We start from the raw sequence: 18,589 nt of genomic DNA, 5'->3' as shown, positions 1-18,589 counted from the left end.
GATGTTTCCTGGTTTGCTGCAGCACAAATATGGAGAGACATAATCCCATAAAGTCCCTCTGAGGACAGAGGACACCACTAGAAATGTATATTTAACAGTGTATATTTAATAAAAAATAATGCAACAGAAATTAAGCTTGCAGTGAGTAAAGCTCTCAGCTTCTTACTTACCCTGTATGAGGATAATGGTTTATGCCACACAAAACCGCTGGGTTACTAAACATGTAGATCTAGATTTGGCTATAACACACTTGTATATATATATATATATATATATATATATATATATATATATATATATATATATATATATATATATATATATATATATACAAGTGTGTTATAGCCAAATCTAGATCTACATGTTTTGTCTTTTAAATCACACATATTTTAGTCGGTGCAAATAAAAAAACGCCTTTTTATCATAATTCTGTCAAAATCTCAAGTGTCATTTTGATCTCCTTTTCCATTTATTTTATTTTTCCCCTCAACTATAGAACTGTCTTCGATGCTGTAAATGATATGAAACAGATCCAAGAATTCATTCTAAAAAATCAAAATGTTCCTGAGAGATATTTGAGTCATGCTGGCATCTTAGACCTTCAGCTGAACTCCTGCTGATAGGTTGAAGGTCTAATATCAAATCTAAATTGGATCAGAACATACTGCTATTTGCTTAGATGGTTATTTTAAGAGTTAACGTCATATCCAAACCTACAAAGGGAAGCAACAAACGTAGGTTACACATACATGAAAACAACCTGGAATGTTCAGTAAGGTTTTCAGCGACACCTCTGGTTCATAAACATGTAACTCAGTCTTGTATATGTTGTGCTGAATGCTGCGTGACTCCATACAGTATCACACACACAACACTTTCTGTGTTGTTGTTGTTCCAACACAATCCCAGGAAAGACACTTCCTTGACACGATCTTTCAAAGTCCACCGCCTGAAAAACTCTGAGTTAGAATCTTTTGACCCAGCCTATGAATTGGGAGATTAATCAACAGATTATAAGTGAATAAATGAATCAGGCGGCAGGGCTTGGCCACAGTAACCACACATCATTAACTCGGGCGGCGCTCAACAGCATCACCCCACAATACATACAAGAGAACAAGCCTGCTAATCACAAAGAAGCAGAGTGAAGGTCTGGATAGTGCGCAACCACAACATCCACGCTCCGGCCCTGTTGACCCCCTTTACGGCAGCTGAGAGAGAGAAAAAAAAAAAAAAAAAATGAAGCTTTTTTGATTTGTTCAAAGCGCTCTTGATGTTGCTGTTTTAGCCTCATGAAAACAGGAGTCAGACCGTGCCAGATCTTTAAGTTCTCCTTTTAGGTTTGCGGAAACAGTTTATTTCCATACTTGCTTTCAAGTCTTTCATATGTTTTGGCACTTGCAAAACTGGCTGCAGATATTAAAACCCCCCAGCTGGAATCTTTAAGAATCACTTATGAGCGAAATGAATGCTGTTCACGCCACAAATACACTTCTTGAATAATATGTGCTCATAATCTCATCCCATGAGCTTGTTGTTTTTCAGGGCATTTTCGCCAATGACTGAGGCCTATACATGCCCATAACTACATTACTTTGTGACCCTAAAATTCCACAAAGCTTTTCTGGTCACATATAACACTCTGCACCCATTTAACTTTTGTAGCATCAAATCAGTTGCACTACCATAATTGGAATTGGGACGTTGATTCAGGTGCTGTTGGTTGGTTGATATAGCTGTTAAATAAGAACTCTCCGTATCTGCTACTGTGGTGGTTCACCCACTTGGTCAAAGCTCAATATCAATATGAAGCTGAATACAGTCAGTACCCAGAACGTCCATTGTGTGCCTCATATTTTTTTAACTCAACCATATTATCATATCCTCCTAGCAAAAACACATTAGATTAGTGGTGCACCAGATCCATATCGACCACTCTCCACTGTTTGGTTGATGTAACTTGTTTGACACTGTGGCATCCTCCGTTGTGCAAAACAAGGTCTTCAAATTTATGCCTATGCTGTGCGTGACTTGAGCCATGACATGAAGTTGACGCGCACTCACTTCAGTGATCAAGTCTTTATGTGAAGATGAATTTTGCCTGGTTTCCTCCATAACGCTCACAGCAGACCCACAGTCACACAGACACAAATCCAACTGGTGGAAGCAGAGGCAGCAGTGGAAGATCATGAATACGTTTTTAAAGAACGTGCCATGCATTATTTTGCACTTAAAGCGGTTTTCAGGTCGTTTACATTTTTTTAGTGGGCTAAATGTTTTTTGTTATGTTTGTCTCGTCTTCTTTGGACATTTTTCTTGGAGATATGAAAAACCTTGAAACTCAGCACAGACTTAAATAAAAATATTATACTTCTAGCACTGTAACTTATAACCTGCAATAGCATTATTTTTCCCAGCGACAGATTATGGCTGGTTGCTTCTACTTTATGACACAATGCCTTCCATTTCAAAACACAGCCGTATTGAGGCTAGTGAAATGGTCCCTTAAATGGAGAGGGAATAACAGTTTCATGACTTGAAAGTTGACTACAAATTGTTTTCATTTTTAACAGTATTTTTTTTCATAATTTATTTTACGTTAAGAAGACATTTAAAAAGACTTGTTTTTTATTCATCAGAAGCCAAAGTTCAAATCTGAGTCATTACCTATAAAACAGAAGCATTTTTTATTTTGTAAAGATTTTTTTTTATTTTTTTTAATGACAAATGTCTTCAAAAAGCCCAACAGCGTGTAAAACATGACAGCTGTCGGCTGTATGAAAGCGCCAGTGAGAAGGTCCAACCAGTGCGTTTGATGCTGAGCCTCAAGGCTTCAGTTTGCTGTCTCTGTGTTTATGCCATGTTTAGATATGTATTCCATGTGAAGTGTCCAACTGGAGTGTTTGCGTGTGACCCGTCAAGGAGCACTTGAAATCACAGGAGAGGTATGGGCAGAGGGTAGCAGCAGGGGATTTGGTGAATTACCAGGCTGCCGCCTCAGCATCCAGTCCAGAGGATTAGAGAACGTCCAAGGGAAAGATGTGCACACACAGGAGGAGAATGGGATCTGTGTGTGTGTGTGTGTGTGTGTGTGTGTGTGGCGGTGAGTTGGTCAAATACTGGCTTGAAGAAGCACGTCACCGTGCAAGAAACACCCTCAAGGTCAGTTGGTGTGTGTGCATGTATCAAACAAGGTGCCCAGGACATTTGCAGGGGGGGGTCATATGAAGATGAAACACTGTTTGAACTCACATGTGGTGCGAGTTTCTGGATCCTTCAAAGCTAAACTTTTTAAGGTCATCAAGTGTCGGACACTTGGTGAGAAGTGGCTGCCAATCATTTGGTGTCCCAGCGTCTTTTTGTGCCACATCCTTTTCGGTAATTTTGGCTTTACTAATCAGTATCCCCTGCATCGTAGAATGTTTCCAAGTAGCAGAGTTACCTTGCATAGCTTTCTATCTCTCGACCTTGAAACTCAGCACAGACTTTCATCGAAGCTCTTGTTGTGCTGTCTGACTTTTGTCCGTCACAAACCAAGAGACAAAACCTTTCTATGTTCATGTGTTTGGCTTTTGTTTTGCTCAACATTAACCAGATCTATTTCGCACAAAGTCTGTCTTGAGTATAAGTCCATTCCAAATATAGTGGTACTGTTACCAGGCAACACATCTTTGTCTGGTATAGCTGTGAACAAATACAGTAGTTATAGTTAAAACCATTGTGAGAGAAGGCAGCAGCGTCACTGGAATCTTCGAAAATAAACAATAGGAATGTTATGTTAAAATACTTAGTAGTCAGATTACTCGACAGTCAGTTGGGAATCTCCATGTATTTTGAGTTACACCACGCAGCACAGTCAGTTTTTGAGTAGTTAATCACAGTTTATGGACTCACGAATATCTGAGTCTGTCTGTCTGCATTGCTGTGTGTTGACAAATATGTTCCATTGAAAATGTAATTACTTCCGGGTATTCAACATGAGTGGTGCATTTAATGAATGAATGCTTGTCATAGATCATGACAGCACATATAATAGGTTGCTGATCTGATCCAAGTCAAACAACCACGTTGGAAATCTCTCGTCATCATGATGCTCCGTAAGGAACTTCATGTATTATAAAGTTCTCATTGTCTCAAATCTCAGCGGATGAAAGGTTATGAGAGCCATGTGCATTACGTGCCACATTGCACCTGACTCCGCCTCCAGTGTACCCCCCTATTAGTTCGAGACATGTCTCCATTGGGGCAGATGAAAGATGTAATGCATAATTTTTCATTAGTTAAGTGTTTCACATTGTTGTAGTCATAATTAAGTAATTTATTAAGGTGTTGGGCACCCAAAGCAGGAGCACCACGTACAGTATGTTCATGTTGACATGACGGCGAAAGCACATGATCGTTCCTAGAACCAAAAAGGTTCTGACAGTGCGAAAGTGAATTGTGGATTTATCCGTCTTTTAGCTGCTTGGCAGAGGTCTGCGCTCTTTGAGTGCTTTTCTACTTCACTTTTTTCGTTGGTGTAGTCAATTTATTTCCAAAAGGCAAATTAAACATTCACTGAAGTCAAATTTAATTTCCTCCAATTAAAAGTCAGCCAACCAAACACACTTCTATTCACTAGATAAAGACCAGACCCAGACAGCTATCAAAGAAGACTAATATGCTGCTGCCCTATTTCCAGCAACCAGACATTTTGTACACCCATATCTCTTGCTAAACTTGAGATGACTTACAGTCTGACTCTGACTTATTTTCTTCTTCACGCAGAGAGCAGTTTTCTGCTTAGCATCTGGTAATTGGAATGTGATCAGAAGGGATTCCAGTGTGCATCACTGAAGAAAACATGACTCCAGCGCAGTACTATACTCAGGCTCCAAGTTATTGAAGCCAATTATCTGTAGTTTTTGGCAAGGCAAATATATCACGGTCAAATAGAAAATAGTGAAAATAATCATTTTGGTGTTTTCCAAGATAATTTGTACACAAATGTATTGTCGATGAATAAATATTAACTATGATGTTTGCACACTGACATAAAACAATTTTGCTCTTCTCAACAGTAAGTAGTCTCTGGAAGTTTTAGACCAAATCTCGAATGCACAGTGCCAGTGCACCGTAACATCAGCTGTGAAATGTTTGCTGCATAGACAGTGAATAGGGAGACACCAGCACAGGAGTCTAGAAAAACAAACGTCACACACTTCATCCTGTTCCCTAGGTCAGGATATTTAGCAAAGGCAAACAGTTCCTCTCCCTCAAAGCCATACACACACTTCTGCATCTCACTATGTACAGTGCGGTGGCGATCACATGATCCTTGGTGTTTTGTGTAGGCATATATATATATATATATATATATATATATATATATATATATATATATATATATATATATATATATATATATATATATATATATATATATATATATATATATATATATATAATATATATATAATTAAAAAAAAATCTTCATGGATGACGGTTGTTCTTTCACCCATCAGTATAAATTATGGTGGAATTTTACCAGATTAAGAACAGGTGCTTGTGTATACATGGAAATGCATAACTCAGTCTTGTGAGTAATGTTACCGTATATGTCACTAGAATGGTAGGTTCTGATGTAGCCCGTGCTAGATGTAATTACCTCGGCTAATCAAGTCTGAAATGCGCACCACTTGTTTTTCAACCAAATCAGGGCCCAAACCTGAGCAAATGCCCTACTGACCCGACCTATAAGAAAACTGGCAGAGATTTCAGTAACTCATTAATGACTTAATGACCAACAAGAAAAGCCATTACACACGTATGAGCCAAAGTCAAAAGGGCAAATAGATCCCCTTCATATATAGAGGAAAGCCTGTTCTAGTTGCCCTTTCTTCGTACTCTGTGCTCCTGTTGTCACTTTCAGTCCCTTAATGTTTAAAAAAAAAACAATTTCCATGAGGAAAGCAAATCAACTATTAAACATTATGAATGATTGCTAAGACAAACACTGGTGTGAAGCTTTCCCTTTAGCCGCTCCTTAAATGACATGCTGTTTGTCATTCATGAGTTTGCATATTTATCATCTTTTAATGATTAAGGTTTTCAGAGGAAATGTTGATGTGAAATTAGTTTGGCATCGCAAAATCCAAACCGATGTTCAACCCCCGTGTCTTTCCTTAAATCACGGATTTATAGTTGCACAAACTAAAAATGGGATGCTCTGAGATAGATTCGGTTTTGATCCCCATAGATGAAAACATTTCTAGATCGTCTTCAATAGTAAACTGTGTTTCATAATAGAATAAATACATATCTCCTTTACTTTCATGCAGATTAATAATAATAAGATTGCATACATAAGGTGGTTTGCTCTCTCTGGGTCGGTGGAGAGTTCTTGCCCCAAGTGGTGGAGTTTAAGTATCTCGGGGTGTTGTTCTCGAGTGAGGGAAAGCGTGAGATTGATAGACGGGTTGGTGCAGCGGCAGCAGTGATGCGGTCGCTGTATCGGACCGTCGTGGTGAAGAGGGAGCTGAGTCACAAGACGAAGCTCTCGATTTACCGATCGATCTACGTTCCCACCCTCACCTATGGTCACGAGCTATGGGTCATGACCGAAAGGATGCGTTTCCTCCGCAGGGTGGCTGGGCGCACCCTTAGAGATAGGGTGAGGAGTTCGGTCATCCGGGAGGAGCTCGGGGTGGAGCCACTGCTCCACCACATCGAGAGGAACCAGCTGAGGTGGCTCGGGCATCTGATCCGGATGCCCCCTGGACGCCTCCTTGGGCAGGTGTTCCGGGCATGTCCTACTGGGAGGAGACCCCGGGGAAGACCCAGGACTCGCTGGAGAGATGATGTCTCCGGTCTGGCCTGGGAACGCCTCGGGAAGAACTGGAGGAGGTTTGTGCGGATCGGGAAGTTTGGGCTTCCTTGCTCCGAATGCCTCCGCAACCAAACCCCGGATAAGCTGCAGAAGAAGGTGAAGGTGAAGATTGCATACATTGGATTTTCCAGTGAAGCATAAGGTGCTGAAGGGAACTCCAGTGCTACCACCAACCTTTTTTGCACACTTCATGGTTAATGCCAAAAATATGGTTTGTGATTTGCCATGGTAGGGCCATGCAGCAGCGCATTATGAGAGGCTGTTTTATTTAAAAAGAATGTAAAATATCACTGATATTTAGACTGACCTACTGAAGACATTCTTTTACCAATACAAGCTGATTTTCAACACAAGAGATACTCAACTGTAGTCATCTGTATTTAGGAGCTAGAGGATGATGTTGGCCTCATGATTCCCTCAAACATAGTAAACAGTAAACAAACCCCAAACTAGTGCTAGGAGGTTTGGATCAGAATAAACTTCACTCTCACCAATATTCACTGAAAGTGATGTCACCATATTATATCAAGTGTCTTTATATTATTTATTGTTATTTTCAGTCTCACTTGTCTTGGTGAATGTGCCCCCAGCCCAGCTGACTGTCTGCTTTCTGTGCTTCATCTCCTCTCACTTTTAGGAATGAACAATGACTGTTCTGAAGCCTCAGAAGGCATAAAATATTTGAGTCGTTTTCAAGCATTTCCAAAAGACAACATAGCACAGCCAGTTTGTGTGGCAGGTGTTTTACTGTATGTCTCTAAGAAACCTAAAAAAGCCAAAGGTTTATTGATCAGTCTGTGCTTTTTGTTGAATTTCCACCCGAGACGTTTTCCATCAAACTCTGAAACAGATTCGATAAGTAAACCTCTTGCACGCCTTTCTCCCATCACAGGTTAAACCGCGCACACAGAAACATATTGTTCCTTCCCACTCCATTTGATCAAACTCCAGAAACTAACAGATTTGTTCAGGTTCCTGGACACATAACCAGCGGCGCTTTGCGCTGTTTGTCTGTCCACAGCTGACAAGAGACTGATATGAAATATTAACTGTGAAAGGTTTCAAGGAAAACCCTGGCTTTTATACTGTTTAAGGCATTTGACATTGGTACATGTTTATGCTAACTGCTTCTGAATGTATTTTTAATGGAACCCCATTATTTTTCTTTAGTAATTTAATCTTGCATACTAAGCTTCAGCTCAAAATAAAATATTAAATAATCCTATGCTGTATATCAAAATATATTTATGAAAAACAAAACTAAATGGTCCTTACCTTGAAATGCAAGCAGAAAAGAAAATACGTGTCTTTTTCCCACATACGCCCACATACTGAATATATGTTAAGTTTAACTCTATATTTTATATTGCTTGGTGATTGATGAATATTCTTTCACATTTCTCGTCATGTAAAGGTGACCTTTCATCCTAACATTGAAGATAACTTTTAAAACGAAAATCATTACTGCAACCACATATCCATATCCATATGAATTTGACAAGTTTTCACAACACATTTATACATTATTTTCCCCCACACACAGTTCCCATTTTCCCCTTTCTTTTCTCAGTCTTAAATACTGAGAGGTGAACTTGTTGCTGGCAACCTGCTGGGGTTATTTACTGGACTGCAGGGGTCACTGTCGATGTATAGCTCTGCCTGTGGGTACCATCAGCTCCTCACAATGATAGAGCGCCAACAAAACAGTTCAGCTTCCAGTCCCACGTTGTAAAGCTAGCGTGACTGCAATAACTTTGTACTGACCTAATCTGTACACACCACTTGATATTACAAGGGAACACGTATAAAGCCATCTGTAAATCTGGTGTGCTTGCCTGGGAGAAGTGCTGAGGCATGATAGATGAGCAATGTTTAACCAACTCCAATTGCCCCAATCCTTATTCCCTCCTGCTTTCTTGTCACACACACACACACACACACTTCCTTATCCACCCCGTCTGTAAGAGCGTGCTTGTCTATGGTGGCGCAGTTTGGCCTGCCTATTACCCTCAAAAGAAGGCAGATCCTTCACGGCGTGTGGGACCACCGTCTATTGATTGCATAGAGTCCTCTTGGCCCATATTTCTGCCTGACTCTTTATCCACCAGGGTGGACGTTTAAGCTCCATATCAGCTTGTGGGCCTGGACTGTAGATCAAGAGCAAGGTGGGCTGAACAAAACAAAGACTGGTGGGGGTTTTTTCTGCCTCAGCAGGGATTCCTACTGCTCTCTGTGTTGGGACAGAAGTGGCATCTTGGACAAAAAAATAATAATCAGGTCTTGCCAGTTGAGAAGACCTGACCAATCCCAACCAGTTCCACTTTGTTCTTGGCTTTTAGATGAGCATGTGAACTCGATCCAGCAGCACTGTGGGCAGCAGTTCTGAAGCTTGGTGCTTTTTGTTTTTTTCTTTCCTCACTGATTTATGCATTGCCACTAGAAACCTAACAGGGATGTAATTGCCCAAATGTTGATTCCACTCTTTATGACATATGAAAAATGATAAAGACAGTTTGGTTGTGGTCTTCACACCACACGCCGTCAGACGCTAATAATGGTGATAAAAGGCTTCATGATACATGTTGCGAATAAAACCCTTACACGTCAGAACGATGATGGTCTTCAAACTTGCTTTCTGTGTCACATAAATCTGCACCATCCAATATCATACATCTATTTTTTCAGAAAATGTTTCACCTTTATCATCATTCATTTCAAAGTTGAAGTGAAGAACTCTAAATCACTGCTGATTAACCAAAGACAACTTTTAGTTCGCTACAGCGTAAAATGTTAAATCGAATGAAATGAGTTTAATACCATATCAGCTTTACATTATCAAGAGTATAAAAATAAATGTATGACACAGACAGTATGCTTTAAGGGATTTTACTAAATTGTTCAACATGTCCCTGAAAATATATGGAAATATATAAATTAATTGTCAGCTGCCTTTATTGCCTTTATACTGTACAACGCATCAGTGCCACCAAGTATCACCTGAATTTGAACCAATGACTTCCCACTCCTTCATCACTTACAGTACATTGAGGAAACATCAAATTCAGAACCAACCAGTAATGCAATGCAATTATGTATTTTTCTTCTTTGTCTTCCGGCTTCGACACCTGACTGTGAATTTTTTTCTCTTAATATGCAGAAGCATCATACAAATGTGAAAAGGGAAAATGCATGAATAAACTCAGCTCGTCCTATGATTCAATGGCAAATGAATGCACGGAATAATTTTTGTTCAAATCTGCGTTGAGCTTTAAAAGTAGATTAGATGAAGCACAGTTGTTGAATGGCAGAGTTGAAAGAATCATATGCTGTAATCTCACAGAAAAATCCAAACATCATCAGCCATCAAGTCAGATGTTTTAAATGCATGATAAATGTTTGTGCTTTTCACAATGACAATCACAGCCACTTTCAGTTGTGGGGAAATGCCCTGTGGTACTGAAAAACAATGTTTTTTTTCTTTAACTAAACATATTTTAAGAGTTATTTAACTTGTAAAATGTGATTGTGTATACTGTAAAATGATTAGTTCAGCCAACAATAACTATAAATCTAGCTTCAGATATACTTGTTTATGTTAAAATTAATATGACAATACTTAAACATTCGCTCAAGTTTTGCAACAATTATTTTCAACATTCATGTGTGTGTAATACTTTTAATGGCAAACCAATACAAATACAAACAGAGGGGACACATTCTGGTCGCACTTGAATGACAATTGTGGAAATAAAAGTCAGAGATTGTCAAAAGAGGTGCTTTGTTTCAGTTTTTATTGCATCCGTAACGTGTTCCCTTTATCTTAAATGTCTCACAAACTATTGTAGCGGAGTTTTGGTCTGTCTTACGGCCCTGAATGTTGGTGTCTCAACCGAATGAACAACAAAATATGCGCAACTCTTTCTGCTTGTTCCATGCAGCCATTAGTCAAATACCAGCCGAATGCAGTGTCAACTAAAGCTCAACAACTCATCTGCTTCTCGGAGTTTCTCGTGCCACACTGCTTTTTTGTTTGTTTGTTTTTTTCTTATCACAACTTGACATAACTATGATGATTCACGTTTCATTTAAAATGACTTGGTTTTCTCTCTTCTGCCTCCACTCCTGGTTGATAGTCGCTGTAAAATGTAATGTCACAAAATATTACTTCACCAGAGGGAGCTGACCTTTAAGAGCAGACAGAAATAATAAATGGCTCTGCTGTTGTTTCCCTTCTGCCCGACTAGCAGCTATCTGTGCACTTCACACGTGATTTAACACTTTGATCGACATCCCGTGCTAATTGCCGACCTTCCCGTCATTACATCCTGTTACACCTCATGTTTGTGTGACTTAGATTGCGAGGCCACACTTCAGGTTTACTCATTGAATTAATACCTTCCTGTTTTCCTCTCTTCCAGGTGATTCATCCCATGTTGGTGAGTCAAACTTTTTTCTTTTGACTGCCTATTGATATGAGCTGATCTTTCTGTCATGGTGAGAGCTTCCTGTACAGTTTCAAGTTTCCGTGTCTAGAGCCTTTGCAGCCACCGTATGCCAGTGGATTTGAGACAGTTGCAGACTCATTGCGGGTTTGGATCCCAAGTCTAGCGACCAGTATTCACGTTTTGACAAGGATGTTGGTGCTAGACGCTGATACAATGCTAAAATATGCACAACGAAGATTTGAAATGTGAATTTCCTGACATCCTGTATTTCACCCTCATTGTTTTTGTGCGGTAGACCTGAACGCTGAACACCATTTAGTCGAGTATTAGCGCGCAGACATGGGCTTCAGTGTTAAACATGCTGACACGTCACAGAAGAATCACTTTCTAGCATCCCGTCCTTTGATAGCTGCGGGTGGTGAAAACACGTGCGGGGATGAAATGGACGGGCTAATGGAACGTGTCAATGCCGAGCACAACAGTAGGGAAATGAGACAGCTAGAAAGTCTTGCTGACAGCATTTTCTGCCGCACAATTCTTACTTTAGTGATGTGTCAGTGTTATCTCTGGCTCTCTAATAATTAGCTTTGTTTTGCTACAGTAGCCACGGTACATGAGTGCTTAAATGGAGAATGTGGCCTAGTTGAAATGACAAAACTTTTCTCACCCTTTGCTCAGTATGGCTGTGATCACAGTTCATATCCCTATTTCATGGCGTGGTGTTTGAATGGAGGAAAATCTTAACATGGAATTGAATTTTGACACATGATATTTTGTGTTGCTGTGTGTTACTATGCGCTCTATGTTGTCTTGTCAACCAAGTTTATCCGCTCATCTGAGATGTACCACTGGCCTCTTGCTCATAGAAACTTGGACACCCAATTTCTTCTTGGATGTCATCCTCCTTTTCTGTAAAAAAAAAAAAATAAAAAAGAGTGGCTTTCAAATGCTGAGACGATGAATGTCACAATGATGGAGCTGAGAACTTCAAAACAGCATGATCATCATCTGCTGTTGAAGCGTACAATGTGCTGAACAAAATGCATGTGGTTATCCAGAAAGGAGAAGCGTGAATATTTTCTTTTCCTTTGCAAGGCTTTTAAGGCAGATGTAAAGGCAGAGCGACAGACAGATTGTTGGCAGATTGTTATCCCATTGGCTTGCTTGAGTCTTTCTCCCCTTCACGGCACTGACAGAGATGTCGACATCTTCCCGGGCACATCCCTGTCTGTCCTTGTCTCTCTCAGGCCTTGTTCTGCACCGCTCACATGATTAGCATCTCTTTTCCCCTTTTCTCTTCCTCCCTCTCCGGTTTGAATGCCAAACCCGCGGCTTTACTCGGAGCCAACGCGAGCCTCTTCATGCAAATGCAGCAGTGGAATTGGACTGCTCAACGCACACAGTAGCAATAATGCTTAGTGAACCACACATCCAAAAGTTGGAGGATAAACTAGGGATTCAGGCCTTTTGTTGGGTGGGGGGTGGCACTTACTCAAACATATTGTTTCGGTTTGTGTTCTCGCTTTTCATGTCATTCTGCAATACTGTGAAACACTCAGAAAGAAAAGAAAAAAGAAAAAGGCGGATGTTGAAATGCTGCATCCTACCGACACCTAAAGCATCTCCTTGTGAATTTACAGTCAGAGGAGGAGGATCTTTCCTACGCCACGCGAACAGCAGGATGAAGCCCCACTGTGAGCATCGGAATGGCTCATAACTTTCCTAATTTATGAATTCCTTTCATCAGCCCGATCATTAAAGCGCTTCACAGTGAAGAGGCTTTTTTGTTTGATGGCAGCATCCTGGCTATTTAATTGGACAAGTCTAATACATCAGCTGCAAACAGGCAAACGGAGACAATAAAAGCAGGCCTTTATTATCCCTGGAAATGCAACCAGTACTTACCTCGGTCTCCCCGCCTCGTGATAAACAGCACCGGTTGCAGAGGAGCCAAACAAAATGACCAATTTGCGACTTGGCCCCCTCACCGTTCTCTGGCCACTTTGGCAACGTTGGAAGGTGTGGTGATGAGATATCTACCTGAGATAATGAGTACTCAAGGCATCCAGCTCTCATCCTCTTCCGCAGGGAACCACTTCAACTCACTGCGATTAAATGGCCGCTCGGCTGCTCTGTTTGAGGCGACGTTTACAGCGTTTATGACACACTAGGACAAAGGCAGTGAGAGCTTCGTATCATACGAAGATAGGATTAAGCCCACGCAACGTTATTGGCGGATATGTGTATAATTATCTTACATTATTTTCTTACATAAATGACATGCATGCTCTTGATTTGTATTGGTCCAACTATGAACCCAATGTCATGATAAATACTGAAAAGAATCTAAATTCCTTGTGATCAGTTGGATGTCTTAGCAAGACTTAAAACAATAGTAAAAACTATAAAAAAAAAAAAAATAGTCTATGATAATCTTTTCAAGTCAACATTTTATAACGGCGTTCCTATCATGTGTACCGCAGTGTCATTAGTATTCTTGTCTGTTCTTCTGTTTTCCTGTGATGAGTCCATCAAAACAAGGAATTCATTTCTCTTTCAAATCTACCACAAATGACGCCAGTCTGACCTGGCTGTCCATCGTTGTCATTGTTGTTCCAAGCTGTCTCTTTCAATTAAAATTGAAATTTGCATGAAAACTGTTCTTGTGCGACAACAAAGTACAGATGTAGCATATGTTACTGCCACCATGAGACAATAACAAAGTATTCATTGTAGGTCACCGGAAGCCGTATAATACATATAAAACTTATTATTGTCACTTTGGCTGACAATGCATTTTTGGGCCGACTCACTGTAGACTTCAGTGCGCAATGATGTGCAAAGCTATTTCCTAGACGATACATAGCTTTTGACAGTTAGTGTCTTTCAATATGGTGTCTTTCACACAAAATGGACCTTGAGAATTCATGCATACAATCGCAATGTGGAGGCCTTCTTAACTTAAAACAACAAAAATGAAACCTCATTAAAACAATTCATTAAAAAAAATATTTGTTATGATATATGTTGTTATGTTTTCTGTTGCTATTTTTATACCTTTCTCACCATTCTCATGAAGCTGATACTTTCAAATGTCACAAGAAAATGTTGACTGACTGAAAGAAAACTGTGTAGATGACCCAGACTACGACAGCATTCTGTCGCACAAGATACTTTACGGTACATACTCGACATAATAGACAACCTGCATGACAGCTACTGTCACTAATCAGTTCTAAAGGCCTTTGTGGAGAGGCACCAGATGTTTGCACAGGAAGAATGGCTTGTTTGACTTGTCATGTACAAAACCGTAAATGTAAACCAGTAAGACTGTGACATGGCGTTTCATTGCATACTCGTGTTGTTGTGTTTGCCTCCGACCTCTGTGATGACATTTCAGTTATTCATTTACAGCCTTGAAATACACAAGACAAGGCAATCCATAAAAAACAGTTTTATGTCCCACCCAAAATACGTTTAAGTAGAAATTAAAAATAGATTGTTAAAGATGCGATTTGTAGTGAATGCTTCGCTTGCTCTGTGCCAGGCATTTGGCGGGGAAAGTGCTTCGGGAATCAAGACGAGAGATGAATATTGAGGAGAGCATACAAAGATTAGCAACGTCGGCATCCATTAACCTCCGAAAGCTTGTGAAGGCAGAGCTGAACGGTCTGTACCTCTAATCCTCGAATCAAAGAGAAGTTCGGGGGACCACCGTCATACCAGTGCGATTGCCCTTGCTCAAAAGAAACGTCTTCCAAGCTTTTCCTGAGATCAAAGCAGAGATCATCTTGTAAACATCTTGTTTAATTCTGTATCTATTAACTCACTTGGAAGTGACTCATTTCTGCCCGAGTGATGCTTGGAATTAGGTGCAGAAGTGATTTTGATGGAGCTCCAAGCTTTGCTTCCCTCACAAAAGGGCATTTATCGAGACGGCATGCAGTGGTGCGCGTCTTTCAAAGTGGCGAAATATCCTGCAGTGTAGGTAGTATTTTTTGTGACAATGATTAGGCAATTAAAAAAATAATAATAATAAATTTGTCATTTGTCTTCATTCACCTGGGTGCTGCAATTGCATTGAGAAATTGGTGTCCTGGTTTAAAAATGTGGCACTTTAACAGGAGAGTACTTGATGCCAAACTTGAATTAACAGAAGGACCATAATGGAAGAGGGCACTAAGAGATTTAGAGATTTAGAATTTTTTTTTTTTTTTTTTTTAATTCTATACTATTTTATAATAATAAAAAACAAGAATGAGCTCAAAACTTACAACACTTTGTCCCTCCAAACCTGGACTGTATGTTTTCCGAAACTATTTAAGACTAGCGCACTTTGCAAAATATCAATAATAGCAATATAATAAAAGGCATGTCGCCAGGCATCACACTCCCCTAGGTGCCCAGGGAACGGTTGGAATGCTGAGGTACATGATGAAGTAAGACGTCATAAAGCCCGCAATCCTACTCTGTCAGATTATATACAGCAGAGTCTGGGTTGAAGCACTGAAAAGGATCAGGGGGCTTCAATTTATGATGTTTTTGGGGTTTGATTTCAGTCATTCTTCGTTAACAACATAATAACATCTTAGTGCTGCCCTTGGTCCTGTGTCTACAATAGACACAACCTTAATAAACTGGGCCCACACCGGTCCGCAAAATTGCCTTTACGGTGAGTGTTTCTTTCCTGCATGCAAACAAGAATCTTCATATAAAACCTCAAAGTCTACAGTGAACATGACAATTCCTGGAAAAGTGAGATGTTGTGACGAGCGAGGCAGAATTGGAATTCTGCAGAAAACCGTGCAGGTTCAGGGAGAACAAAGCATGTCAAGATGGTGAGTCAGGTGTGTGAATGGAGGAGCTGCGGATGCCGATAAGACACATTCTCAGAGCTGTGAGGTAGCATGGAGGGTGTCGTGGAATCATCGGCCTGTGTTGGTAGCAAACAGGCAGCAAGCATTTCAGCTCTTTTGAGATCACCACACGTGCCTTCTGGCAATGCTGTATCCCTTACTATAAAAGTAGGGATCGTATCCTGATGGTAAAATAGTTTCCTTTCTGGATATTCGTCAAATCATTTAGTCAGATGAAAATGTTTGGTGACCTACTTAGGAGTGGAGCGGTGTAAGCTGATAGGATAAACGTTAAATAGAGTGAATCACACCCGCAGTCAAGCAGGACTGTCGACTTTGCTGCTGGAAGCTGGATAGAATATAAGAAGGAGGAACAGCGGCTCGGAGAGAGGAAATATTCTGTTTGAACAGACCAGTTTTTGTAACTGTAGGGAATAATGTGATGTGGAGAAAAAAATAGATGTCCGGGAACAAAATGTCTGTAAGGTACCCCGCTGCGATGACGCACTGTTGCTTCTTCGGTTATCATGAGGGATTATATAGAAATGTACGCAACATTTCTACCTAGCATTACAGGCCATCATTACAAGAGGCTATGCTATTTTGTTCAGGGTGGAAAATCATCGCACATGACGCAAGTCATTGCTGGCAGCAAACATGGACGTGTGTGTTTGCAGCAGGGAAATAAAAAACATCAGAACCACTTCAGCAAAGCTTAGCCTTCATTCTGTATAACTGCAACTTCCCCGTTAAACTTCAGCGTGTTCAGACTAAAACAAACATCTGTGCGCTGCCATTGTTAGCTAATGACAGAAATAGAATAAAACCAAGAATAATTTTGGCTCATTAATTGAAACAGGCAACAGAGGAACCGGAGGGAACATTCGGATAATCAAACATGTTTTGCTTATAATTGAAATCGATCAGCATTTTCAGGCTGCGTGCTAAACAGCGAGCTACTGCTAACTGTTGCCCCCTACACAAATACAAATATAGGTGCGAAAGGTGTAGCGCACTAATTGAGTTCAACAAGCAATAACAATGACTATTTGTTAACTGGACCACTTTCGATGTGGCGGTGTTGGCTGAGAATGTACTGATCTGTTGTGGGAGTAAAGATGAGTTGGAAAAGAACCTGGTGAAGTGGGAGCAAGACACACTACATGTGTGTAAATGAGAGGAAGCAGGCCTGGTGAAGATGAGGGACTTGAGGAAGTGAAAACAGATGAGTTCAAGGATCAGGAATCAGTCATCCACAGTAATGGAGGTGAAGGAAAGCGTGCAGGCAGCAAGGGATGGAGGAGACGGGGGTAATCTGTGACAGAAGAGTGGCAGCTGGATGGAAAAAGAAGCTATTTAGGATAGTTGTGAGACCTGCCATGATGTATCGTTCAGAGACAGTTCGGTCAGAGTTGAGTCTCGGTTGAAGATGTTGACGTTGGGAAGTGGACTTTTGGTGACAACAAAGTTAGCCTTCTGCGTGACATGTTGGTCGTTCAATGGAGTAAAAACGTTTTCCTGGCACGTGTGAGGGGTTTTTAAAAGTGTGCGGGAGAAGAATCAAAAGTGCAGAGATGGAAATGACTGGATCCACCTATTTGTATCAGGCGAGGTGAATGTTTGCACTCTTCCCCTGCCACGACCTGAATTCAATACCTTTTGAAAATGGGGTCTACAGTGGAACCTTTGCCTATGTTTTTCTAAAACACTTTTATTAAATACCTTTTCAAAATAAAAACAAGCATGACCACTGCTTTCCATTTCTTTAAGAAATATAAGTAGAAACCACAACAAGCCTGTATGAGAACTTGCAGTGTTTATTCTACAAAGAACACCTGTGTTTTGCCCACTTGACTTCCTTAAAAATACACTGCCACTCTGCGGCCAGGCATAGTTACCACAGCAACATCATCCAACTGGATGAGCAGCACCATGTAAACGTGTTTTCACTGTCTGTGAAGTTTGTCGCTTCCAGTCGTTTTCAACAATGCTGTGTAAATGTATCCTCAAGTACAAGGGACCACAGCCTCTTTCATGCAAGCCCTTCACAAAACTCCAAAATTGACCAAATTGAAAGAATATGCAACGCTAAGTGTTGACTTCAGCGTCAGCATACATACACCATGGGTGTGAGGGTGTGTCCTGAATTGCTGGTTTATATAATCTAAGATAACTTTTTATGTTCAAGACCATGTGTCTTCCCTTTTACTCCTAGTTCAGTTGATAGCAAGGATGGTCATGTGGTTCCCAAATTCCAATCACCGGCTTGCTGCCCACAGCCAACCTGATCGATAGTCAACCCAATTGGCTGCATGAGCTTCATGAATCAACCTGTCTGGATATGAACCAAAGGCTCAGACCACTACACGACCAAACACAGCCAGAATGCACATTCACAAGTGAGAAAGAGTCAAGATAAA

General features: G+C 40.5%; 1 protein-coding gene across 15 annotated transcripts in view; it reads left to right on the top strand.

The window, feature by feature from the left end:
• Positions 1-18,589, top strand: part of nrxn2b (neurexin 2b) — a 633,241-nt gene that overhangs the window by 196,343 nt on the left and 418,309 nt on the right. For 10 of the 15 annotated variants that reach the window (XM_053860772.1, XM_053860771.1, XM_053860757.1 and 7 more), the window contains one exon: positions 11,287-11,304. The exons of the other annotated variants lie outside the window; for them this stretch is intronic. In XM_053860772.1, the coding sequence (XP_053716747.1) occupies positions 11,287-11,304 (18 nt within the window). The remainder of the gene's footprint in view (positions 1-11,286; positions 11,305-18,589) is intronic. 15 annotated transcript variants of the gene reach the window in all.

This window comes from Synchiropus splendidus, chromosome 3 (assembly GCF_027744825.2).
Source record: "Synchiropus splendidus isolate RoL2022-P1 chromosome 3, RoL_Sspl_1.0, whole genome shotgun sequence".
Taxonomy (NCBI): Eukaryota; Metazoa; Chordata; class Actinopteri; order Syngnathiformes; family Callionymidae; genus Synchiropus; species Synchiropus splendidus.
This window is presented reverse-complemented; position numbering and strand designations above follow the sequence as displayed.